The following is a 26,511-nucleotide window of genomic DNA, read 5'->3' on the forward strand; positions in this document are numbered from 1 at the left end:
ACAGATTAATTTGTGAACTCCCAAGATCAGCAATATTTCATTGAACAGTTTCACTATAAATACAAACTACTGACTTCACTTTACAGAGTTTTAGGGTTAGGGTTGCTACCTAGCCTGGTAGCTCCAAGATTGTCTAATTTTTAACAGCTTCACAAATGGGATTTGTGAAATGTTCATGGGTCCTGAGATAATTTTGGGGGGCATACTGCAAAATATCTTTGCCACAGTCTGGATGGACAGATGGATACCTGTCTGTGGTGACAGGATCCAACTGCTGAATCCCACGTGCTTCTTAGCTCCCTGTGTCTTGATAATGACTGATCACTGTTCCTAGCTCTGGGCCTTTCAGGTGCTCTCCTGTGTCTGACACCTGTATTGGGCAGTAGGACCCCATAGTCCTGCCACCTAGACCTCAGAACCAGTGCCCCTACCCTTCTGAGACACCATTTGATTAGACATGTTCATCTGGAGTATACCTGGCTGTGTGAGCTTTGGGCTTCTAGTTTAACCAATTCATGGACAAGATGGCAGTAAAACAAGGAACCACAGGCTTAGCATAGGAATTTTTTAAATACACACACTTTACTCTTAAAAACCACAAGAGAGCTACAGATTTTAGGAAAACAACCGCTGAATGCAATTCCTCTCTGTCTTCACTACCTCTGTGAGTCTTGGGTTGGTCCAGTTCCTGTAGGCCATACAACCCTTCTGGCCTTCTTGGCCTACCCATCTTGCTTCTGGAAATTAAAAAGCTTCTGTGCAGAGAGTTGTTCAAAATCAATGGCCCTGATGGTAGAAAACCTATTATCCCACAGGGGTAGAACCATTTAGTGTTGAAGGCCCTTGATTGGTCTGACACAGCTTCCCAGACATAGTCTGTCGACTAGCTATAAAGTTCCTGCTACAGAATGAATGCACAACGCCACATTAAAGATTACATTCAAAATGGAAGTTGAAATACAAGATGGCATTCACAAACCTAAACGGAATTCATAAGTTGACAGAGATAAATTGTAATGATCAGTGTAGACAGCCCCTCCATCCATAGGTGTAGTATCTTTATCTTAGTGTTAAATTGTTATCTGATTGGGGAAAGTCTTGCCTGTGGTGCTGGAATTATTCCACTAAATCCCTGTGATTTCTATAAGTATTACAATATCCCCCTTAATGTCACGATCACCACATTGTGTTGTAGTGCCATAAAGATTAGTTGTACGGCACTATACTGATATACCCTTGTGTTGTGCTGACATTGATGTTTGACATAGCAGGATGATCTCTGTGACTGTTCTGTGTCACAGCGTTCAACTACCCTGATCTGAGGAGAGGATGGCTGAATTTGTTCCTTTGAACGAAACTCACTGAAGTTGATAACTGCTTAGTTATGTAGCACAGAAAATTTCATGGGAAGTTTCACAATCACAAATGGGGACGTGTGAAGTATCAGACATAACCACAAACAAGGATACGCTTGTTGTGTATCGCATCCTTGCACAGATTCAACATGTGAACCCCAACAATCCCTCCCAGCCTTTCAACAGAACCTGCAATCACATTTCAGTACCACACAGCTATGTCACCACACAACGCTGTCGTCTCCTGTTGTGACGACGACATCCGATTGTCCTGAGATGTCACTGCAGCGGCAACACCATGCCCTGCGGTTGTGATGCAGTGATGTCACAAAGCATTGTGATGTCATGCGAGAGGATAACATAGGCACGCCGCAGCCCGGGCTCGCCTGCCGCACCCCGATGGCGACCACACCCGTGACAGCCCGGGCCCGCGCCGCGGCGGTGCAGCCTCGCTCCGGGCTGGGGGGCGCAGCGCGTGCAGAGGGCGCGCCCTGCTCAGCGCCCAAAAGCCTCCGCGTGAGGGACGGGAACAGCTGACAGGTGGTCACGTGATTCGCAGGGCAGCTGGGATCGCCGAGATAGTGGCGCAGAGGGAGCAGGTTGCCGGCGGGCGGCTCCAGTTCTGTGAGTGCCGGGTTGGAGCGGGCCTGAGTTCGGCTGGGCAAGGGGCGAGCTCGCCTGCGGGTATGGAGCGGGGTGAAGGGTCCTCTGTGCCTGGCTGGGGAGAAGGGGCCCCGCCCCCCTGTGTCTGGCTGGGGACTCTCTTGTGTTGTGGGGCTGGTGAGGTGTCGTTCTCTTCGGCTGTGGGGGCTCATCCCTGGGCAGACCCTGCATTTGTTTGTGGGAGGCGGTTTCTAGCTGAGGCCCCAGTGGAGCTGGGGGTCAGCCCCCCACATTTGTGACGCTGGAGTTGGGAGCCCCTAGGTGCCATTGTGGTCACGGACCAGCTCCCTCCTGCTAACTTGTCACCCCTCCACTGCCAGCCCCAGAACACACGGATTAACATTGGAAGTGGTAGACACAGCCACCCAGAGACTTGTGGCGGTGGTCACCTATTTTATAAACATCAGGACAACAAACTGGTACCTGAGTCTACAAGGGGATGTTGACATTTCTGTACCCCCACACACCACAAAAGAAATCTGCAAGTCACTTTATTAACTGACATTGCCAAAATTTTTATTGACATGAAACACAGAACAAAAAGTTAATAAAGCCAATTATATATATAAAATAGCCCCATAGTACAGGAAAATTTTAAAGTAACTTTGAAGTTCTACAGTTTCTGGTTGTTAACACAGGTTCATTTTTTAGCTTTTTTCACCCATTCCCAAAAGGTCTGCAAATACAACTGACATGTTTAAAAGTACCTGTATGATTTGGAAATTTATACCAGAATAATGAAACAATTGTTTAGAAAAATAATCTTGCAGTTTTACTTACACAGCACAGGTCTTAAATTCCCCACTAATACTGATCCCTTGTTTTGGCTTAAGTGACTTTGCCAGACTTTTCTCCTAAGTGTCCCCACAGGAGTTGTGATGCCTCGGCACTGCAGAAAGCCAAGTTATCCAAAGCTGGGTATCCAAAAATTAGTAAACGCTTCTGAAAACTTGACTGTATACACTTCTGCTTTAGTAATAATGGGAATAGTAAAATTGATCTACCTCATGTAGGTGTTGGGAGTATATTCATACTGAATTGCATTGAACCATAGAGATGATTGGAAATCTAGGGTCTGTATCAGCTGTGTTAAATATGTTTTTCACTGCTATCAAACTGACACTAAATGAATAACAGGAGTACTTGTGGCACCTTAGAGACTTTTTGCGGATACAGACTAACACGGCTGCTACTCTGAAACTAAATGAATAGAGTATTTCACTGAAACACAGTAAGTTAACTAAAATGAGCTACAGCTTCATAGTTAATCTAGAATGAGAGCGCTTCTCAGAATGGTTTGATTTTTGAAAATTGTTTTTTAGATCTGTGCTTTGCACTTTGGAGTGGGAGTGGTTCATATTTATCTGTCAGACTTGCTGCTAACAAAAGAGAGAATATTAATGATGTTTATTCTGTAACTTCTTTCCATGATAGACAAATTTGATGGCAGTTTTTTATATTGGGCTGTATTTACTTTCTAAATAGACAACACGTAGGTAAAGGGGGTTTGGATCCTACTAAAGACAGTGCAAAGGAAGTGAAGTGAGTCATGTCATTATTGATTCTATGGTTTTAATTTTCCTCCCCCCTTTTTAAGGAAATCCCAAATTGTGATGGAAAGTGGGAGATGGACTAGGATTTAAAAGCCTCCTAGAAATAGTATGTTTTGAGGAGGAATTGGGAGGAAAGGGTGGAGCTATGGCCCACTGGGTCAGGAGAGAATTCCAGATAATGGGACAGCATGGGAAAAGCCTGGAGAATAGGAGTAATAGGACACAAGGGGGTGTATTAGTCATCATGCCGCTTGGGTGGAATGTGAGGGTTGGGAGGGAGGTGGTGTAAAGAAATTATTTAGGCATGAGCCAGATTGTAAACTGTCAGATGTCAATTATATTGGAAGCCTTAAAGTTTGTATTTGTATGATTACCCTACCCAATCAGTCCAGTGGTCCATCTTGTCCAGTCCCTGACGGTGTCTAGTATTAGAAGCATCAGAGGAAGCTGAAAGAAATCCTACAATGGACAATTAAAGCTTAACCTGCCCATAGGAAAAGTTTCTTCCTAGCCCCTGTCACTTAGTGATTGGTTTATACCTTGGAACATGAGGGTTTAAATCCCTTATTAACTGTCTACCTAATGTAATTGCGTCTAATGTCCTGTCTAATGTAAAACTGGATGTTCTCAGTCATAGATTGGACAAACTTTTTAAAATCTTACTAACCTCTTGGCTTCAAAGATAACATAAAGAATGACTCTACTGGGTCAGACAAGTGGTCCAGTGCCAGATGCTTCAGCAGGAATGAACAGAACAGGGAAATTATCAAGTAATCCATCCCCTATTGTCCAGACCCAATTTCTGGTAGTCAGAAGTGTAGGGGCACCCACAGTATGGGTTTGTGTCCCTGACCATCTTGGCTAATAGCTATTAATGAATTTACTGAATTCTTTTTTAAATTCAGTTATTCTTTTGGCCTTCATAACATCCACTAGCAACGAGTTCCACAGGTTGATTGTGCATTGTGTGAAGAAGTGCTTCCTTATGTTTGTTTTAAACCTGCTTTCCAATTCCAGTATTTTTTTTTTGAGGTAGGGCGACCAGAGTTGCATGCAGTATTCAAGGTGTGGGTGTACTATGGATTTATATTGTGGCATTATGATATTTTTCTCTTATCTGTCCCTTTCCTAATATTTCCTAACATTGTGTTAGTTTTTTTTTTTTTTTTTTTTTTTTTACTACCATTGCACTCTGAGCAGATGTTTTCAGAGAACTATCCATAGTGACTCCAAGATCTTTCTTGAGCGGTAACAGCTAATTTAGACCCCATCATTTTGTATATATAGTTGGGATTATGTTTAACAGGGATATCTTCTGATAATGAATTCCACATGTTAATTGTGTGCTGGTTTTAAGTTTGTTGCTCCAGGGAGGTTGTGTAACAGTTGTTGGGTACTAGGTTAGGATCTGAGGAGACCTGAGTTCGATTCCATGCTCCACCGCAGACTTCCTATGTGACCTTGATCAGGTCACTTTAGCCTCTTTGTGGTTCATTTTCCCCTTCTGTAAAATGAAGATAACAGCACTTCCCTACATCACAAAGGTGTTGTGAGAATAAATATATTAAAGATTGTGAGGTGCTCAGATACTGTGCTGATACGTATGTATGATAAATAGACAGACCCTAGAACCTAACCTCATATGAGCAGGCTATTCCTTAAGTTTGCTGCCTTCCACTTTCATTGACGGCTTCTTTTTTCTTGAGTAAGCAGAAGCACCTGATTTTTACCTTCTCTATAATATTCATTATTTTAAGTATCTCTATCATATCCCCATGTACTCATTTCCTCTTTAAACTAAACAGGCCCAATCTTTTCAATATCTCCTTACATGGAAAAGCTTCCATGCATCTTCATGAATAAATCTCTGGCCCAAATTAACCATCCTCTTACAAAAACTTGTTAACTCCCTTGTCAGCAAAGTGAAAATGAAATAGTCATCCTAAGGAAATTGGATCCCATTCCTCAAAATGATTTTTAGTTCATGCTTAGTTTAAAATCCAAACTGTTTACTAGACCCACCTACTAGATTGAGGTATTATATTAGGGATGTTTTTAAATGATTTTAAGCACACAGTAAGATGCAGCTTCCTGAGATAGACAGTATATATGTATACATCTGGAAGTACAGGCACTAAATTGTATCCTTTGGCCTTATGACATTTCCAGCAAGTCATCGTTTTGTTTGCCTAATCTCTGAATTTCTCCCTCCTCAAACTACCTAAGATGTCTTCAGAAGGCATCCAGCAGAATGGCTTTCTACTGAGCCTCTGGTGCCCCCAGTTTCAAATTGTGTGACTGCACACCAGAGAATGCACTGCTGCCGACAATAGATTCAAAATATAAAATCAATTGACTATTCACATTAACACCATGAATAAAACATTTCTAACTAGTATCACAGTGTATAGCACTGGCTGGAATCACTGAGCCTGCTGTTGTGGCCCTGTTGCTGCACAAGTATGTGCATCAGCTGCTGTGTAAACAGTGCTCTTGTTGACATTGCAGTTTTTCCTGCAGATCTATTTGCAATAAAGAGGCAGCAGTAGTGTTGTGGTGCTAGTGCTGTACTCACCTAGACAAGTTAGAGAGCTGATTAAAAAATACTGGGTTATATTATTCATTTATTTCAGTTTAACTACTGCTTCGGGATTTTATTTTATGCCTTTTCTCAGTTAACAATCATTAGCATAAAAGAGAAAAGTAAAAACTGAAAGATACACAAAAAATCTCATAACAGGCGGTGGCCCTGCATGTGAATCCAGTCAGTCATACTCACATGGAACCCCACTGACCTCAGAATGGGTCTCATTGTAAAATCAGAGGCACAGTCACAACAATTTTGACCTAAAGGAAATAGAACATCCTCGTGCGCAATTTCTCTCCCTCCACTCCATCCTCCCATTCATTTCTTTTGTCCCCCTTCTACGAGTCTCCTGATCTGTTCCCTCCCCCTTCACTCATGGTGGATTTACATCAGCAAGCAGAACACATTTATTTAAATAATTATAATTGTTTCCAATTTGTGTATTAAATTAATTTTCCAAAGAAAAGTTCATTGTCACTGGTTGATATAACCATTAAAACATATTGATTTGATTATTTAAACTAACTGTAGCATGGATGTTAGATGTGGTACTCTTTTGTTAACCAGGAGGATTAACTACAACTTTATACATTTATTTAAGCTATGTAATTGCTTAAATAAATGTATAATTTAGATTCTTATTTCTATTTTTTTTCATTCTATTAAAATGGTGCATCTTGTATTTCTTATTTACTAGATAATGAACTTTTTATTCATGATTTGTGTCCAGCTGAATTTGGATGGAAAATGGAATTCAATTTAAAAAGAACAAAACCAGCATTTTAAGTATTTTTATTGGTTGGGAAAAATCTGGTAGTTTCATTTAATCTCTAATTGTTGAAATTTACAGGAGAGGGTACACTCCGAAGAATGCTAGATGATTGATGAATAATCTGCAAAACTGAAAATAAAAGTCATTAACCCAAAAGCACAACAGAGACTGAAAGACACTGCCATTTGGAAAAAGGTAAAGACCAAGTTTTCCTCCATTATAAAGAATGAAAATGAAATAGATGACTTTTAGTGCCATAGTTATAAAGCTTGACCTCAAATGTTAAATGTTCTTCCCCGATCCATTATATTTAAAAATAGTCTTTAACTCCTTAAACTTTATGAGGAGAACTCATTAATTCAGGTCATCATTTTTTTTTTTTATGTCTGAAGTATTTAATAAAGTAGAGTGAGTGTAGGCCTTCACCTAAGTTGCTGTCAATTAAAATTTAATTTTAAATACATTTTGTTTTTAAAATAAATACTTAACTTAAAATAGATTTTTTAGATAAAAATCCAGATTTTTAATTTAAAAAACTCATCCTGCTTGTTGCTGCTGTTAAGGCTTTTTAAGACACCCAAGTGTAGTATCGGGAGTCTGTGCTCTCTCCTGATGCTGGATATTTAGACCAGTAATAATTGACATAGACTATTTACAATTGCAGGAACTGAAACCCAGCAGGACCCTCCAAACCTCTGAGTTCTCTGAATGACGAGGGTGCGCAGCACCTTGCAAGGTCACACATTAACTATCTTAAACAGTTGATTAGTGTAAAAACTGAGGGTGTAGTTACAGTATAAAGAAACATTTTAATGTGAAGTACAAAATGAACAAATATAATATTCTGAACAAGATCAATCAGAATTGGACACGTAAAAACTTCTTATAAAATAAAACAGTATTTGTCAGAATACTAAACCTATCAGCAAGAGAAATGAAACTAGTTTTAGAAAATACATTTTGAACAATATCTGCAATATACAGTGTTGCATTCTGTTTTTGAGTTTCATTTCTTTGTTTTTGTATCTTTCTGCACTTACCAAGAAGTGCTGAGTTCATGTAAATGAAGATAGGGAACCATCATAAATTTTTAGTAATGGAGAGTCTGTGCATATATATCTATTGGAAAGACACTTCTGTCATTATAAAATATTCTGGAACATAAACCCTTTCCACAGCTTTTTCTCTCTTTTAATAAGTAAACACCTCTGTGGTGTAAGCTCCTCATTCTGGATTAATCAGATCTGATTAATACAGGGTGAGAGTTCTCAATGAGCTGGAATCTTATTTTCTAATCCAAAGGTTAACCAGAAATGTGTAATAGAACAAACCAGACCTTGCACCATGCAGATAGATACTTTTGGAGCTAAGACGATGTAGAGTGCTCTGTAAAATTTATTATACTGGTTTGAACAAAACAAGTTTTATCTTATAAGAAGTGTCTTTTAATTGACTGCAAACAGTTCTTACTGGATGCCTATAAGGATCAGGAAGGTATGCCTACACTTAGTCATGTTAACACTGTGTTCCAATTTGCAGTCATGGAACAAGAACCGGATCCTGCTATTCTAGAAGATGCAAACATTAAAGCTATTCAAGAAGAGTTCAAGAAAGCCTTTATCTTTGTCAATAAAGGACTGAATACAGATGAATTGGGTCAAAAGGAAGAAGCAAGGAACTACTATAAGCAAGGACTTGACCACTTGCTTAGGGGAGTTAGCATTCCATCACAAGGTCCTGAATGTACAGGATCCCAGTGGGACTCTGCCAGACAAATGCAGCAAAAGATGCAAGAGACTTTACAAAATGTTAGAACTCGACTGAATATTCTAGAACAAAATACCCCTGCTATGCAAACTAATGCCACCACAATGAATGTGCCTCTAGGGGTGCCCAAGTTATACCCAGTGATTCCCACTAATGAAAAGCCAGAAAGGCCCCCTGCACCGTATTCTCTGATTCCACCTTCTGGGCCTCCTGCAGCAAATGAAAATGTTGCAGCTACAAGCAAAGGGCAACTTCCAGCTATGAGTCCTTCATCTCCAAAAGCTCACTCTCTAACACATGAAGCTCCTCCTGTGTATACTCCTCAAGCTACTGATGGACACTATACTGTATCTTACGGTACAGACTCTGGGGAGTTCTCATCAGTTGGAGAGGACTACTACACAAAATGTACTCAGCCACCTCCCCTTGAAAGTCTAGGAGTAGATGCAGATGAATTGATCCTGATTCCCCAAGGAGTACAGATATTCTTTGTGAGTCCTGATGGGCAGGTTAGTGCTCCTTCGTATCCTGGATACCTGCGCATTGTGAAGTTCTTGGACACTGATGGTGCAATGGCCCAGAATCGTCCCCCTGCGTTTCTTCAGGTAACAGTTGGTGTGGTGTTTAACTTTAGAATACATTGTGTCTGTTATCAATTTTTGCATACCTGCTAGAACTTTGTAATCTGAGCCATTTTGCCTCTTGCACGTCTTCTGAGCCAAAACCTGCTTCTCTTGTGTTACTTTGAAAGACCCTGTAGCTAGTGAAGGAATAGTTCTCTGTACATTTATTGTAGGCATAGATGCCACTAAAACGTGCTATTGTCTCTGTGAAGAAATAGCTCTTTTGTCTGTCTGAGAGTTCCAGAACACCAAACGTTTCAATGAATTGCTTTTTTGGAATGGGTTGGCTTTTAACACTTTTTTTTGATCTTCTAGAACTCGTTTTTCCTTTCCTCAGATAAATTTGACCTATTGAATGATATATTGCCATCAACTGAATCTGTGTATAAAGGGTCCATTTAAAATGGACTTAAGTATTTAACTTTCTAGCTGAACATGCCAGTATGGTTTACTTGGATAACCGCAGTTCTGAATTTGTGTTGTATGTCCAACCTACTGCTGTAAACTAGGGATGAAACAGACTTTTTAGGTTATCTAGTCCATCTTCTTGCCAGTGCAGCATTGTTTCCTTGTGTACATTTAGTACTGTTTTTCCAGCCTGGCTTCCAACTTCAGTCTCCTCTTTTGAGAGCTTGTTTGTTTGGATCTTCTTATCCTTGTCTACAAGGGGGACGTATTCCCACCGTTGGTTCAGCTCCACAAGTGTTAGCAGCACTAGAAGCTCTAGACAGCTCATTGGCCGCCATGCCCATTCTTTACACTGTGTCATGTAAACCTGCTCTGAGTGGAGCAGAATGGCATAGGGACTGTAAATCCAGCACCTGTTTGGCATTAGGCTCCCTCTACTGCTGAAGCTGGTTTTCCTGGGTCTCAGTAAAAGGCTGCTGTGCTATATGACAGCCCTGTGAAAGAGAATTTTATTTGTTCCTTATTTAACTTTGGTGGCAATCTATTGAGAATGATATATCCCAACAATACACTTTTCAGGATCATTTGAGGCTTTTTTAATAAAACTACATAGGAACCTTGGAGTCTGTGATGCTAATCTGTACAGATCCTTTACCCTTCAACTGACATTACATTTGGCGTAGTGAAAAAGCATGATTCTTTAACTTATACAAATGAATGTATTTGTCATTTTCAGGTTTGTGATTGGCTGTATCCCCTTATGTGCAACCATTCTCCTGTTCTGTGCTGTAATACTGGAGTCTACATGTTCCCAGATCTGATGTCGCAGGTGCCAGGATCCCACGTGGGAGTAGTGCTGTCTTCAGAACTCCCAGCAGCTGACAGAGAGCTTTTTGAAGATCTGTTAAAACAGATGTCTGACCTCAGAGTCCAGGTAAATTCTAGGGCAATAGTTTTAAACCAAGGATAAAAGATACAACAAATTGTAACTGCATAACAGGCATAACTTTGGGGTCTTACATAAGAGTGATCTCGATCACTTGGTAAGCTGGGCAGAGTAATATGCATTTTAATACAGCCAAATGCAAAGGTCATACATTTTAGAAAAAACTATTGTAGGCAGTATTTAAGGATGGGGGACTATATCATGAAAAGCAGGGACTTGAAAGAGGATATTCAACTGAATGTGAGTTTCCAAAAAAAGGCTAATATGATTCTCCAGGGAAATATTGAGTAGAAGGGCACTATTATCTAGCAGTGGCGAGACCATTGCTTGACTACTGTGTCCAATTTGGTTTACATTTTAAAAAAAGGCAGTTTGAGTAGAACTTCAAAAATGATTAGAGAGCTGGAAAGCATGCTTGAACAGAAGCTTTTTTTTTTTTTTTTTTTTTTTAAAGAGCTGAATCTACTTAGCTTACTGCAGAGAAGGTTAAGAGGTCATTTGACCAGTCTATAAGCAGCTACACAGGGAAAAGATATCTGATATTAGAGGACTCTTTAATTTAGCAGACAAAGGAATAACAAGATCCAGTGGCTGGAAGTTGAAGTTTAGAAAAATTCTAATTCAAAAGAAGATGAAAATTCTTAACAGTGAGGGTAATTAAGCATCACTTAAAGGCTGTAAATCAAGACTGGTTGCCTTTCTAAAAGATATGCTCTTCTTTTACCACCCAAACTCAGTAGTGTTCATGAAGGACCCAGTCCTGCAGTGTTTTATGTCCAAGGAGCCCCCTTTGGCCAATGTAAAATCCTGTTAACCTCAGTGCAGCACTATGTTGGCACAGGATCCTGTATGCAAGGCATTGCAGGATTGAGGCATTACTTAGCAGGGAAAAATAATTTCCTCCAGTACAGGAATTACTTGGTGAAATTCTGTGGTCTGTGTTATGCAGGAATTCAGACTAGATATTCATAGTGGTCCTTTAATGGCCTTAATATGCCATGAATCTATTAATTTGCCCTGATATGATGATGCAGGTGCCAAGATCCCATGAGGGAGTAGGATTATCTTCAGAACTTGCAGCAGCTGACAGAGAACATTATGAGGATATGTTAAAACAGATGTCTGACCTCAGAGTCCAGGTAAATTCTAGGGCAGTAATTTTAAACCAAGGATAAAAAATGCAAATTGTCATTGAGTAACAAGTGTAACTTTATAGTATTTAAAACTGTCAAATTGGCATCTATGGTAGCTTGTGGTGGTGGAGTGCTCTGCCACAAAGGAAATGCAAAGGTGAATTCTTGTTCTGGTCTCGCCCCTTAATCTAAAAGGGTTTTGAAATGCTGCAGATCTTACCCCTTGGGAGGGAGTTCCTTCTAGTTAACAAAACATCCCAACCCCATTCTGTAATCAGTATGCTTGTGATTACATGATAGCATTGAGTATCATCTCAACAACATTAGCTAGAAGGGTGCTGGCAACAGTGAGTTGGGGAAATTACCAAGGCTCTGCTGTGGATTATTATTTGTTTAGTGCTGACAGTGAGTCAGCCTGCTTGGATGCAAAGGACCACTGGAGAAGAGGATGAGTGGGGAAATATTTTTAGAAATTTTAAAGAAATATGATCTAACTTATTAAAAATATCACAATTAAGAAAGAGGAAATAGATTCCCTCAATTATGTGTTCTATGTAAAACGCCATTTACGGTAGTTTAATTTTTCTCAAAATTGTCAGCCTTCTAACAAGTATTTCTGTAAAAGTTCTAATATTGGTAGAACCAGCTGCCAGATGTCTGTAAACTCAAAATATGTTACCAAATTGTTGTTTGCTCTGGAGAGTATTGTGGGGAGGGATAGCTCAGTGGTTTGAGCATTGGCCTGCTAAACCCAAGGTTGTTACCTCAATCCTTGAGGGGGCCAGTTAGAGATCTGGAGCAAAAATCTGTCCAGGGATTGGTGGTTCTTGGAGCAAGGGATTGGACTAGATGACCTCCTGAGGTTCCTTCCAATCCTGATTCCACCATCTGGGCCTCCTGCAGCAAATGAAAATGTTGCAACTACAAGCAAAGGGCAACTTCCAGCTATGAGTCCTTCATCTCCAAAAGCTCACTCTCTACCACATGAAGCTCCTCCTGTGTATACCCCTCAAGCTACTGATGGATACTAATTAGAAAGTCACTACTGCTGTGACATGAAAGTAGTAGGTGTGGTGGCTTTCCTTAGCGAGCAACATGGAGAAATGCATGGGAAAGGGTTTGGAAGGAGACCAATGGGACATGAAGCCTGGTGTAAATCATAGAACAGAGGCCCAAAAGGGAAACACAGCAAGAGACAGATCTGAGATGTACGCAGATTCATGAAGGGATATTTCCTCTTGGAATAGCATGTACATTTGGATTCAGTAATTTTTGAATTGCAAACATTCAGTATTTACTAGGAAAGTAAAACTTTGTTTTTCTTTTCTTTTTAAAGTACTTCATAAACTGGTAGTCTTGATTTTAATACTAAAAATATATGGTATTCACTATATATTGTGTATTTTACCAGAGGTATTTTTATCATCCATGTCCATGATCAGTAAATCCCACTCCCTGACCTTGCAAAATACTTTCTCCCTTCCTCTTTCTACTAACCAAGTCACCTAATGTTGAGACTATTATAGTGTTATAATAAAATCATGGAGGAGTTGTGAGTATTTCTTGGCTTTCTGTAATGACCATACTTATGAGCTATCACAAAGTTCTAAGTTATTTCTTTCATTGAGGAGACAGTGCTTTTCAGTTTCAAGAATTCTGAGCAATATGCTGAAATAGGATTTGACTGAAATGCTCTTCTAAAAAAAAAGCTTATCTTTAAAGTTGCTCTGTGTTGGCAACCAACTTTTAAGACCATTTTAAAGAGTGTTTGTTTTTTCAAATCCAAAATAAACATTCATACTGCCTTGTCTAATTTTAAAAGATTCTAGAAATCAACATCTAAACTTTTAGTGGCATTTACGAAGGGGGGGAGGGGTGGGAAGCATTACAGAGCTGCCTTTGTTGGCTTCTGAATGTTTAGCTAAATTGTTGTGGTTTTTTTTTATATACAGTACTGATGAGGACATAATTAGCAACTATATGTCATGTCTAACAAAATGACATGAGTTTTACTCTACATTGCAAAACAATCTATTTTTGCTTTATAATGACTCACTTAAGGAGCTTACAGTGTAGAGGATTAGTCAATGATACATACTATAAAGTAACTTATCTGGGTCCAGCTGTATGTGTTAAGGATTTTTACCTAACAGGTATTTTAATTGTTTACATACAAGACTGTGTACACATTCAAAAATGGGATCCTATACTGTTATCAAACAATAATTGGTCATTTTTCTTGGAGTTGTGACTAATATACTAAAGTCACTGACATCAGAATAGTAGGGCAATATTGGAGGTGAATCTCTGCATGCAAATCATACAGATTATGTTGCAGTGTTCATCTTCCAGTAGCACATTATTTAGTATCTCTGGCTGTTCAACAGAAAACTAAGAAAGAGCTCATCTATTTTTGGACTTCCTCTCTGTTCACCTTTCTCCTACTGTAACAGTCCTGTTCCATGCCCCTATTTTACTTTATTTTCTGAAAATATTTATTGAAATACACTTCTTCTGATTCTCCCGTCTAGTATTTTGTTTTGTATTTTTGTCCCTTATTTGATATCTTTGTTCCTGGATCATAATTATAACCATTCTTTTCCATTGGTCCTAGACAAATCTTTTTTTCTTTCAGAACTTTAATCAATCCTCTTTTCACCTCTATAGATTACTTCTAGCTAAAGAGGGCAGAGAAAATTTAAGGCGAGTTTTAACTCTACTTAATTTCAACAGTAAATAATACAAGTACAAGTTAAATACCAGGAGGGTCAAAGTAAAGTCCATTACATACTAAAATCATATTAATTGCAACAAAATTGCTTTATGAAAAATAGTAGCCAGTCTGGTCTTTGCCACTGCTACCTCTGACATTGACAAACGTAGCTTAACAAACATTGCAGTCTAATTCAAAGGCTTTAGAATGTTAGAGATGAAGGCAGGTAAAATAGTCCCCCTTGGCCTGAAGAGAAGGCAGCATCATACACCACTCTGTAGTGTTCCTGGCTGTGCCAGTCTGTAAAAGCTCTAGCAGCACACGGCGTGAATAAATTTCCTTTTATTTATAAATTTGGGAGGGGAAGAGAAGAGGGAGCAAATTCCCAGCAAAGCTGTGTTTTGTTGTTGCAGCTGGACTCTCTGGGCAAAGAGAGAACAGATGGGGCTGCAGCTCCCATACTGAACAGCAGCAAAGCATTGTCTTCCCTCTTAAAAATAAAATGGAAAGATGGACGTGTTTCTATTTTTTCTTACATTAAACCCCCAAAATAGAGTTCTCGGCTCTGTTAATTGACCAAACACTCCTGTTAGTAAGTAAGTTTCCACTCTAATTAGACCAGTCTACAATTTTTGTTTTAAAATGCTTATTAGAAAAGTTTCTAAAACAATATTGCTGTGAAAAAGTCACTGAATCTCTTCCTTGTCCCATAGCAACACACAGGCTTTCATCCATTCTCTGCTAATTTACCTCAGAAATAAGGAACTTAATCCCAGTTTTTTAAAGATATTTAGACATTGCTCTGCTCAGCGTTGCAATGCCTAAGTCTCATTAAAAGATCAACAGGATGTAGGAGCCTGTCACTTTTGAAAATGAGGCTTTGGCTCCTAAGTCGCTTCAGCTTTATAACACTGAGTGGAGTAACACCTAAAGACCTTTAAAAATCTTGATCTCAGCTACTGTGGTTAATGGAGACCATCTAAGTACCTAAATAAGATAACTTGGTAGCTTGCTAAATACTTTATTTTCATGAATGTGTATTTCATCCCTTAGCCTTTGGAAGCATCAAGTGATGTGATTAACCTGGCCCAGACTGTACGCATCCAACCAGAGCCTGAAGGAGGAGAGGGAGAAAGAGAGTTACCTGAGTGGAGTGAGAAAGTAGCTCATGGAATCTTGTCAGGTACTACCGGAATCAGGGATTTATGTTTAATATAATTGTCCTGCTAGTAGTGTTTAAACACTATATTTTGATTTAAAGGCATTGTTGCTGATGAACACTTTGTGGGGCAGGGGAGCTAGATCCACAAAGATTACTTAAGCTCTGTTGCAATGCCCAACTTTAGGCACCCAGCCACCTAATTGAATCCATAGCCTTGAGTAAGGCACCTAGATTTCCTGTACAATGCATGGGGAGAGTTAGATGCCTAAAAATTGGGATTCACTATAGATAGCACAGAGTGGGGGAGCCACCTAAACTAGCCAATAGGAAATTTGAGGAGAGGTATGACCGCAATCAAGCTCATTAAAAGGAGTTAGGCACTTAAGTCTGGGTCAGAGGGAGGCGCCTCCCTTCACTCAGGATTCACTGCCTTGAATTCTCTCTTGGACAAAGGTGTCTAAGCCAGGTCAGTCCTTTCTCACAAAAACGGAGGAGAAGGTGGTGCCCTCTCCCTTCTTACATGCAATAGTCAGGTGGTTAGAGCATCCACCAGGTTCAATGCCCACTCTGCCTAAACTAGAGCAGAGACTTGAACCCTGGTCTTCCACTTCTCCAGGTGAGTGCCCTAATCTCTGGGCTGTAGAGTCGATCTCTCTGAACCAATGCATATTTATTTTATATAAAGTGGAACAGCTGCAGAAGCTGAGAGTGCCCCACTCCAGACTACTGCATAGCCAAGTGGTTAGGGCGCACACCTGAGAGCAGGGGGACCTAGGTTACAGTCCCTGCTCCTCTCTGGAAGAGTGGGGATTTGAACCTGGATCTCCCACATCCTGAGTGAGTGCTCTAACTACTCAGATATACAGTATAAGGGGCACCACCATCTCCACTGTTTTGTGTAGTGCTTGATCCAGTAAGCATGCCCTAAGACTGTTTCTGAGGTGAGATTGGTGGGGAACACCTAATCTGAGATACCACCATGAGTTAGGCACCTGGTGTCAGGATTTAGACAGCTATGTGCATGCCAGCCACCAGCAGAAACTTGGACACCTACAGGGTTAGATGGCATCTGAGTGGGGGTTCTGAGAATCTAAATGTTGGACTTAAGTGCCTAAATCCCTTTGTGAATCTAGCCCTAAATGATTCAAGCCACTGAAATGAAATGGTTTTAGTCCTTTATGCTTATATTAGAGAAAACAGGCATCTGATCTTTTCTTTAAAGATAAGCATTCTGTAATGGTTCTGTACTCCAGGTATGTGGTGACAGAAGAATAAATTTGTCTGTTTTATAGAATCCTGTTTCCAGTACATTAGGCCTGCATTTCTTGTGTTGTGCTTGCTCGTGGGCTAATGGGAGCAAACTAAGCTGCCCTTGAATGACTCAGTACTGCTTTTTCTAAGAGAGTGCAGAGAGTAGTTGTGGGTAATTGTTCCTTTGCTCCCAGGGTTCTCTCCTGCTGATCACGCCTCCTGTTCAGTGTGTGACCCTGGTGGGAGGGTTAATGAAGAGATACGGACTGTGTTACATCCAGAATGCTAATGACACCCAGCTCGCTCTGTCTCACACTTAACCATGCTGGATCGGAGTCTATATGATGAAATTGAGGCTTGGATGAGGGTTAGCTAGGTGTGACTGAAATCAGACAAGTTGGAGATAATTTGGTGGTTGGGGAGGAAGCCAAAAGAAGAGTTGTGGAAATTCATTCATGCTAGCACCTCTGACTGAGGAAGTACAGCTGCCATTTGCAATACAGGTGTGTAATTTAGGTATGTTGTTAGGAGGGAGGAGAAAATACTGCCAGAAGTCCAGTCTGTAAATACTACACATCATAAGTTAATTAATTTGTTTTGAAGGAGCATCTTGGTTGAGTTGGGGTTTGGTCAAGGGAGCAGAATATACTGGCAAAGCAATCCACAAAGGAGCTTCCAAATTGCGAGAACACATTCAACCAGAAGAAAAACCTTTGGAAGTCAATCCAACTGTAGCCAAGGGGCTTCATGTAGCAAAACAAGCTACTGGAGGAGCTGTAAAAGTCAGCCGGTTTTTGGGTAAGATGTTCAACATCTTTTTGCAGAATTCAGATGCAGTATTGTAGGGGTAGGCAACCTATGGCACACATGCCAAAGGCAGCACACGAGCTGATTTTCAGTGGCACTCACACTGCCTGGGTCCTGGCCACCAATCTCGGAGGGCTCTGTGAGTTGGGTATTATAGAGTAACCTGGAGGAGCTAGTTAAAGTAAGAGACCGTATTTGCCCCCCTGACCAGCTTACATCTATTTAAACAAGGCCGAAAAAAGGCAAGGAGGTATTATCCCCAATTTTCAGATGGGAAACTGAGTCACAGAGAATTGCCCCAGATTGAGTTTATGGACTAGTCTACACTAGAAGTGCTACATTGGCGCAGCTGCACTATGTCTGGTGAAGATGCTCTATGCTGACGGGAGACAGCTCTCCTGTCAGCATAACTACTCCACCTCCACAAGAGTGGTAGCTATGTCGATAGAAGAGCGTCTCCTGCCAACATAGCACTGTCCACACTGGTGCTTTGATTGGGGTAACTTGTCTCGCTTGGAAGGAGTGGCTTTTTCACACCCCTGAGCGACATAAGTTATATCAACATAAGTGCTAAGTGTAGACCTGCCCTATGACAGAACTAAGAAACTAACCTAGATCTTGATTTCAAGTCCAGTGCCTTAACCACAAGATCATCCTTCCTCTTTTAATGGGACCTGGGGCTGCTCAGCATCTCTGAAAATCAGGCCACTTCTATTTAGGTGCCTAAATATGAATTTAGAAGCCTCTTTCTCATGAATGGAATAAAATTGCAACATTTTAGATTTTAGTAGAACTTTTAATTCAGTGAACCAAACATGTTGTTTTCTGCCATTTAACAAGAACTTTGAGACTCAATCTGAATACTTTTTTTGTGTGTTAGTTGAAGGGGTATGTTCAATCGCAAGCAGTATTGGAAAAGAGTTAGCCCCACATGTGAAGAAGCATGGGAGCAAATTTGTTCCTGAGTCGCTTAAGAAAGACAAAGATGGAAAGTCCACTTTTGATGGTGCCATGGTTGTAGCAGCAAGTGGAGTTCAAGGTAACAAAAAAGAATTCTAAATGCATGCTGCAAGCTACATAACTCTCATTTTGCAATGCGTTGGCTTAAAATAAACCATTTGATATTTATAGGGTTTTCAACAGTATGGCAAGGTTTGGAAAGTGCAGCAAAATGCATTGCTACTAGTGTTTCAACCGAGACTGTTCAGACTGTCCAGCACAAGTAAGTTACATTTTTATCTGTTTAGCAACTAGTTTGTCTCCTATAATAAACTAGGATTATGTATGAACAATGGCCAACATATATGCCTCCTTATTAATCTTCTAGATTTTACAAAATTATAGCTAATCTTACTATACAGGATAAAATCTCTTTGCACTAGGTATACAGTAAATGACTTTCTTGTAAGTGAATAGTGACAGGCTTGCTCTCTACCTAAATCTGATTACTGTATATACTCGTTCATAAGCGGAATATTTTTGGTAAAAAGTGACGCATCAGAGAGTGGGGGTCAGCTTATAAACGGGCCTACACCAAAATTTGATTTTAAACTCTATGGAATCATTGAAATGAATATCTAATACATTATTATTTTGTTTACCTGGAGCGTTCAGAGGCACGGAGCCCCTCATCTCCCGGTGGCCGCGGTTCGCCATTCCCAGCCAATGGGAGCTGTGGGATGGCAAACCGTGGCCATTGGGAGCTGAGGGGCTCCATGCTTGTGAATGCTCCAGGTAAATAAAACGTCCCAACCCGCCAGCAGCTTACCCTGACTGGCTGGGAGCCAAAGTTTTCCAACCCCTGAAATATAGGGTTGGCTTATGAAAGGGTCATACAGTTTTTGCTATTTTTACTTATCCATCTTGGGGGAAGGGGGGTCGGCTTATAAACGAACGGGCTAATGAATGAGTACATACGGTATGTAACTGAGTAAATGTCCCTAATACAGTGGGTTTTCAAACTTTTCTGGGGACCCAGTTGAAGAAAATTTGTTGATGCTTGCAACCCAACAGAGCTGAAGATAAGAGGTGTAGGAGGGGCAAATGGTTGGGGTGCAGGGGTGAGGGCTGTGGTGTGGGAATGAGGGGTTCAGGGTGTAGGACGGGGCTCTGAGCTGGGGCAGGGGATTGGGGCGTGGGAGGGGGTCAGGGCTCTGGGCTGGCGATGCAGGCTCTGGGGTGGGGCAAAGGATGAGGGGTTTGGGGTGCAGGAGGGGTTCCAGGTTTGGGGGGGGTCTCAGGGCTGGGGCAGGGGATTGGGGTGCAGACTTACCTTGAGCAGCTCCCGTGTCAGCAGTGCAGCCAGGGTGCTGAGGCAGGCTTCCCATCTGCCCTGGCGCCGTGGACCGCGCTGCGCCACAGAAGCAGCTAGCAGCAGGTCCTGCTCCTAGGCAGAGGTGTGCAAGCGGCTTCGCACGACTCTTGCCCGCAGGCACCGCCCCACTCCCCCCACAGTTCCCATTGGCCTGTTGCCGGCCAATGGGAATGCAGAGCCGGTTCTCAGGATGCAGGCAGTGCACGGAGCCCTATGGCCCCCCTGCCTAGAAGCCGGACCAGCTGCTGGCCGCTTCCAGGGTACAGTGCGGTGTCGAAACAAGTAGGCAGTAGCCTGCCTTAGCTGTGCAGCACCGCCAATGGGACTTCTAACATCCCAGTTGGCAGTGTTGACCAGAGCAACCCAGTGCCTGACATGCCGTGACCCATTTGAAAAATGCTGCCCTAATGGCCTTATTTTTAGCTCTGTAGTCTAAATTTAGTACAACTTTGAGAGATGTAGGTAGAAATCCTATTCACAATTTGATGTGTGTATTTCAACACCATTTTTATTTAAAAAACACACAACCCTGTCTAGCTAAAATACTTCTAACTTTGAGTCACTTCTAACTCTGGTTGAGTCTTCACTGTTTTGGTTTACCAAAGTTTAACAAAAATTCAGATGAAGATGAGATAATCTGGAGTACAAGGAAGGAGTTTCAGCTACAAGTAGGTGCAAAGGAGGACATAAAAGGGGAGTGAAGGAAACTTAAAGCATAGGCCTCAGCAGTAGAGAGATTGAGCAGAGCATTTAAAGTTAGAGTGGACATAAATACAGATGTTGCCAGAGACAAGTGATAGGGGGACTTAGGAGCATGTGGTACTACGGTGATGGGAAGAAAGATGATGGTAGAGATCATCTGAAGAGTTGAGAAAATTACCAACTGGGAGATATGAAAAGGAATGTTGGAAAGATGATGACTAAGGTGAAAGGGTGCAAGTGTTGATCTGGAAAACAATACAATAGGCATGATCAGAACTGGGAGGTTCAATAGACACTTGGGTAACAATGGAGTCAGTGACAGATGGTCTAGCAGCAGCCAGGTCAAAGTGGTACATGTAAATGCAAACAGATCAGAAGAGCACAAAGAAGCAGGTAAGACAATGAGTAGACAAACAATACAGAGTAGAGGTCACTGGTGGGAAAAGTTCAAGTTCTGTGGTTGTGCATTTCAGACTGGAGGCTGTGAATGTACTCCTGGAATGCATTTTGGGGAGATGGCAAGCAGGTTGGTGATGGGTCTTTTATAGGTAGCTGCAAGAAATACATTAAGGCTTATGGTAGGCTGGGCATAATGCCTGCAGGTGGCATGGAAAGAAATTCATTAGTCTTACACCCTGGATATAATGACATTTCTTTTTTTTTTTTTTTTTTTTTTTTTTAAATCTAGCTTTTCTGTACTCCCCACCCTGTAGGATGAAGTAATTTGTTTATAAATATCTCCAAGAGCTTTGGTGGAAATATTAGCAGATATTGCTATTTACAGAGCTATAGACTGGGCATGTCTGAGAAACATGCTTAAAGGTGGGAGTAATCATCAGTCTTATCAGGGCTTTATTGTGTTTTGTTCCATATGTCTGTTCTTAAAAAAAAAAAAAAAAAAAAAAAAAAAAGTCTGACTAGTCAAAACTGAATCACTGTTACCTGGCTGTCTAATGGTATCTTACGCCTAATGAACTGTCATATTTATTTTTAATAGGAAGTGGCTGGAGGAGCTGTATTAGTACTCTGCTGCCATTTAAAATCATATTAATGTTTGTTTTTATTTTAGATATAAAAATAGGAAACATGGAGATCAGCTATCAACAGCCACTAAGAGTGACAAGCAATAAGTAACTAAATTTTGCAGTTAACTAAAACTTACAGTATTTGATAATTGAGGATTTTCCCCCCATCTCTTGCATTTGGCTCTATCCAAACATGTGTTAAAGTCCTACAAGAGATCTTTTTAAGCTGGTTTCGATTTAGGTGGGCAGAACACAATTTTCTATAAAACTGTAAAAATCAGCATTATGTACATTAAAGGAACACTGTCAGGTTTCCACCAAGCTACAAGTGTTCTGGACTTGAATGTAGCTGCAGCACTACTAGCTCTGTTTGGGTTCAAGTGAAGTAAGTGGCCTCTAACTACTTGGGTTCTTATACTGGTGTCCCTCATTCTAGTATCTGAGTCCATCTTGACACATTTAAAAACAAAAACCCTCTCAGTTGAGGCACTCAGATTTTGAGCTGGGGTGAAGAATCAATTTATCAAATCTTGTAATAGGACTTGGGAAGAAAACAAAATTTACTATACACTTTGGCATTGGATATACCATAATCAGTGCAGCTACCTGTTGCAGTGATGCTGCAGCAAACTTTTATTTAGTGTATCAATGGAGGAAATAACTAATCTAACTGGCAAATATTTACTCCTTCTTGCTGTCCACTAATTCTGTGATCTGCAAATTAGACCATTATCATGATTAAGGCTGCTACTCTATCAACAGAGAATATTAATTTTTTTTTTCCTCATTTAGTTTCCATGCTTGGTTCAGCCCTCAGTAGCCAGGGCTGCTCTTCTAGTATTAGATAAGGATCTAGACTTTTGTTCTCCTAGCATAATACATTACCTCCACCTTCTTTTCTTTTAAAAAAAAAAAAGCAGCAAAAAAATTATGGCCCTGACTCTGAGCTGGGTCTTGCAGGAGGCTCAGCCCGGATGGTGAAGCAAAGTTGGTTTAGCACTGTTGGGATCCTCAGATCACCAAGACTGTTTCTGGCCTGCTCTTATTTATGCATGGCTACAATGTGTCTGAAGGGGCTGTGTGGCAACTTGGAACAGCTGGATTGCTGAGTGCTCTGGCCATTCCCCTGTGCTGGTCCAATACAAGGATGTTATGCTGGCCCTACATTGCTGGAGAAATTCCTAAATGGGGAGATCTGGTTGCTTACCTGCCCCCTTAGGCTATAGAAGCAGTGTAAAGAGGCTGGAACCACAGCCCAGGACTGAGACCTATGTTTGAGTATGTTGGACTAATACCTCCCCTTGCCAGGATCTTCTGATACCAGGACACTACTGACTGAGGCTTTCCAATTAGTAGAACTACTCTCTTACCATTGTTCTGTCTCCAGTTCATCTCATTTCCTTTATTCACACCTGTAAGGGAACAGTCAGATTTTCATCCCCCAATACCATTTACACCTAACTCCTGTAGAAAAGAACAGAGCAGTAGTTGGTATTCTGACACTTGAAAAGAAAGTTATGGAATTAATAAGCCTTGTGACAGATTAGCAGCCATAATGGATATGAATTATTTTAGCAATTTTTAATTTTGATGTTTAAATATTTAAATGAGGTCTGGTCAAACTTGATCTGGGTTCTTTCATTTTCTTTGTGCTATGCCTAAACTCTTGCTTTGGGAGTGAAGATTTCAAGAGGGGTGAATTGCTACAATCCATAGTAGCTGTAGTCTTGTGAAGACCCCATACTGAAACAGATTTACAACCATGGGGGCATGGGGGGAGCAAGGGTTTGCACATAAGAAAAACTGAATGAACAGATGACCTCACTTGTATTAAAGTTTAAAATGTATTTTCATATCTACAAATATGATGTTCCTTAAGGTATGGGGATGATGCAGGCCATGCTACAGACAACGCTATGAATTCTGCAATCAATGTTGGTGTGACAGCATTTAACATTGACAACATTGGTATCAAAGCTATAGTGAAGAAAACTGCAAAAGAGACTGGTTATGCTGTGCTGGATGAATATAAAGTACTAGAAAAGGAGAAAAAGGATGGAAGATAAAACAGTTAATTTCCCAAAGCCTTACAGTATGGATGTAACTTGCTATTTTAAAGTAATGGGATAATGCTAACATAACGTAAGTATTTATTTTTATAATTGTCTTTATGAAAACTAATTCTTTACATACTTGAGAAAATTGAAGGCATAAAACTAGTCATTTTCTCTGGGTTGAAAGTACCCTTCATTCAGCACTTCTGCATCAGGTATCAGTCTGACCACTGGAAGGATATGGATTCAGAATTACATGTAGTACAGTCAGAAAAAAAACTCCATAATCTATTAATTCAAAAACACTATTTTTCAAAATATAAAATGGAACAGTAACATGAATAGAAATATGAATTTGTCTTGAGTATTTTTGTAATGCTGTTTGTAAAGAAAAAGGGTTGGTACTCTGAATAAATCTAATAGGGTTTATAGTTTAATTCCCCTTTTAATTATTATAGTTGAAATGAGTTTGCCAAGGCAGAATTGTCTTATCTAATTATATGCACTAAGATTAGTTTTGGATTCCATTCTTTAGTTTCCAAAGACTAGAGAGATTCCTTTAGGACAATTAACATTTAAATAGCAGCTGAGCTAATGACCAAAGTCCTATTAAAAGAAATGAAAGAGCCTCTGGTAGCCTCCCTCCTTTTAAAGTTAAATGCTTTTCAGAACAAATATTTATATAAACCAAAGACTTAAACCACACTGTTTGTTAGGGTGACAAGTACTCTCTGTACAAGAGAACCAACTCAAAAATAATCAGAATACTCACAAATTGGCAGTAAAAAAAGAGAATTCAGTAATTCTGTGCAATCTGATTTTTGGGGGGGTGGGGAAGAACTAACTCAGTATTATTTAAAAAAAAAAAAAAAAAAAAAAAAAAAAACTTTTTTTCTGTAACCATCAGGGTGAGACTCTATCCAGGAAAAAATTGTTCTATAGAAAAGCTTTCACTGACCTTTTACACTGCATGTGTTTCACAATCCATCTACTGTAACTGCAATGTCTTTAGAAAGATTTGTAATGTATTGTAACATTGGGTATTACTGCCCTCTAATGGAATATCAGGGTATTTGAAATGTTAAGTTTTTGTTTCTGTCTACTTCAGTATCTAGCATTAAATTCCAACAGTTATTAAAATGAGCTTTCAGTCGTGGTAAGGGCATGACTTCATGGGCATAAACACAATGAAAAATTAAATTCTGAAAATCATCCCACTGAATGTAATATACATGCTGCTTTTGTAAATAGTTTTTGCCCACTTTCTACTCAGACATGAACTGTCCTGATGTTTCTTGTACACTTATGTACTACACAAAGCTGTTGTAGACCACAGGAGTGCAGTACATATGAAAAACTCAGGTCATTCTCTGCTACTGGCTCAAAAATTCATTACTGGGCTTCACAGCTGCTATCCGTTCCAGTCTTGATTGAACCTGTAGTGGAAACAAAATGACACTTACTTACAAACTGTCTTTAACATTAATTGCAGAAAATGACTTAACGGTGTGACTGGCTCAGACTCACAAATAAATGCAATCAAAGTCTATACTAATGGATTAATAGAAAGTAGTGTGTTAGCTTGGCTATTACATGCCTGCAACTGGTGATGGTGAGACGCATGAGGCTAAGAGCATAACAACTTGACACACAATTCCTGGAATGTCTTGTGGAATTGAAATTATAAATAAAACTAACTGACCTGTGTGCTTAGCATTATTGTAGATGCAGAGCTACTGTGTGAATTTTCTGTTGTGAGAAAAGTAAAAATCTAGGATTTTTTCCTGAAGTGACAGTCCAGATCATAACCTTCACCCAGATCTACACTAGCACCTTTTACTGGTATAGCAGTGTCTGTTAGGGTTATGGGGGTGTTTTGGCAAGATTTCTATACGGGCAAATACCCTGCTCTAGCTGCAGTTATACAGGCATAAGAGATTTTGTGGCTAGTTCATTTTGCTCACTGGACCAGTATAAGGTATGCCTCCACTAAAGGCTTGCTTACTGGTATAGCTATATTGATAAATCCTTTCTAGTGTAGACTAGGCCTTAGTCTTGTAACCTGCTTCTGTCTCTACCTACTATCTGCTGCTTCAGGAGCAGGCAAAACATTATTTAAGTTGCCAATCCTGTAATGCTCAGAAAGGAGAACAGGATCCCTTTGAGTTTGCTATAACCCAAAGTGTTCTCAAGCAGCAGTATTAAACACCCATACTGCATCTGACCAATGGTCCATTTAGCCCAGTAAGCTGCCTTGACAGTGGTCAGTGCCAGATGCTTCAAAGGGAATGAACAGAACAAGGCAATTTCAAGTGATCCATCCCTTTCATTCAGTCGCAACTTCTGGCAGTTGGAGGTTTAGGGACACCTGCAACAAGGTTGTACCCTAATTTTTAGACTCAATTCTCTGTATAGCTAAGTTCATTTTCTTCCCACATACCATGTAAGCTGGAAGCATAATATACAAGTTTTATTCTCTTTCAGAACCAGCCTTGTAGGATTAAGATTCATATCTTTAATACTAATGGGTACAAGTAGACCACTACCACATTCAGTCCATTTTGGTCAATTTCACAATCATAGGATTTTAAAAATTCTAAATTTCAATTTTAGATATTGAAATCTGAAACTTCACAGTAGTGTAACCAGAGGGGTTCTCAACCCAAAAGAGGGGTG

General features: G+C 40.2%; 1 protein-coding gene across 4 annotated transcripts; it reads left to right on the forward strand.

Annotated features, from left to right (window-relative positions):
• Positions 1-1,901: 1,901 nt before the first annotated feature.
• SPART (spartin) lies at positions 1,902-25,532 on the forward strand. 4 transcript variants are annotated; one of them, XM_034758607.1, is made up of 11 exons: positions 1,902-1,979; positions 7,009-7,125; positions 8,470-9,302; positions 10,465-10,662; positions 11,709-11,813; positions 15,574-15,703; positions 17,537-17,731; positions 18,621-18,779; positions 18,872-18,962; positions 21,826-21,886; positions 23,661-23,800. In XM_034758607.1, the coding sequence occupies exons 3-10, from the start codon at positions 8,472-8,474 to the stop codon at positions 21,884-21,886; spliced, it is 1,770 nt and encodes a 589-aa protein (XP_034614498.1). In that variant the 5' UTR covers positions 1,902-1,979; positions 7,009-7,125; positions 8,470-8,471; the 3' UTR covers positions 23,661-23,800. The 4 variants fall into 4 exon arrangements, with proteins under 4 accessions (XP_034614498.1, XP_034614495.1, XP_034614497.1 ...); XM_034758604.1 differs by lacking the exon at positions 21,826-21,886 and having other exon boundaries at positions 23,661-25,532; XM_034758605.1 differs by lacking the exon at positions 21,826-21,886 and having other exon boundaries at positions 1,927-2,039; positions 23,661-25,532.
• The last annotated feature ends 979 nt before the right edge of the window (positions 25,533-26,511 follow it).

This window comes from Trachemys scripta, chromosome 1 (assembly GCF_013100865.1).
Source record: "Trachemys scripta elegans isolate TJP31775 chromosome 1, CAS_Tse_1.0, whole genome shotgun sequence".
Classification (NCBI taxonomy): domain Eukaryota; kingdom Metazoa; phylum Chordata; order Testudines; family Emydidae; genus Trachemys; species Trachemys scripta.

Coding starts and splice junctions, on each gene's coding strand:
- SPART (XM_034758604.1), top strand. CDS start 8,472: ATGGAACAAGAACCGGATCCTGCTATTCTAGAAGATGCAAACATTAAA. Junction 10,663..11,708: donor TGTCTGACCTCAGAGTCCAG/GTAAATTCTAGG, acceptor ATGATGATGCAG/GTGCCAAGATCCCATGAGGG. Junction 18,780..18,871: donor AGCAGCAAGTGGAGTTCAAG/GTAACAAAAAAG, acceptor TGATATTTATAG/GGTTTTCAACAGTATGGCAA.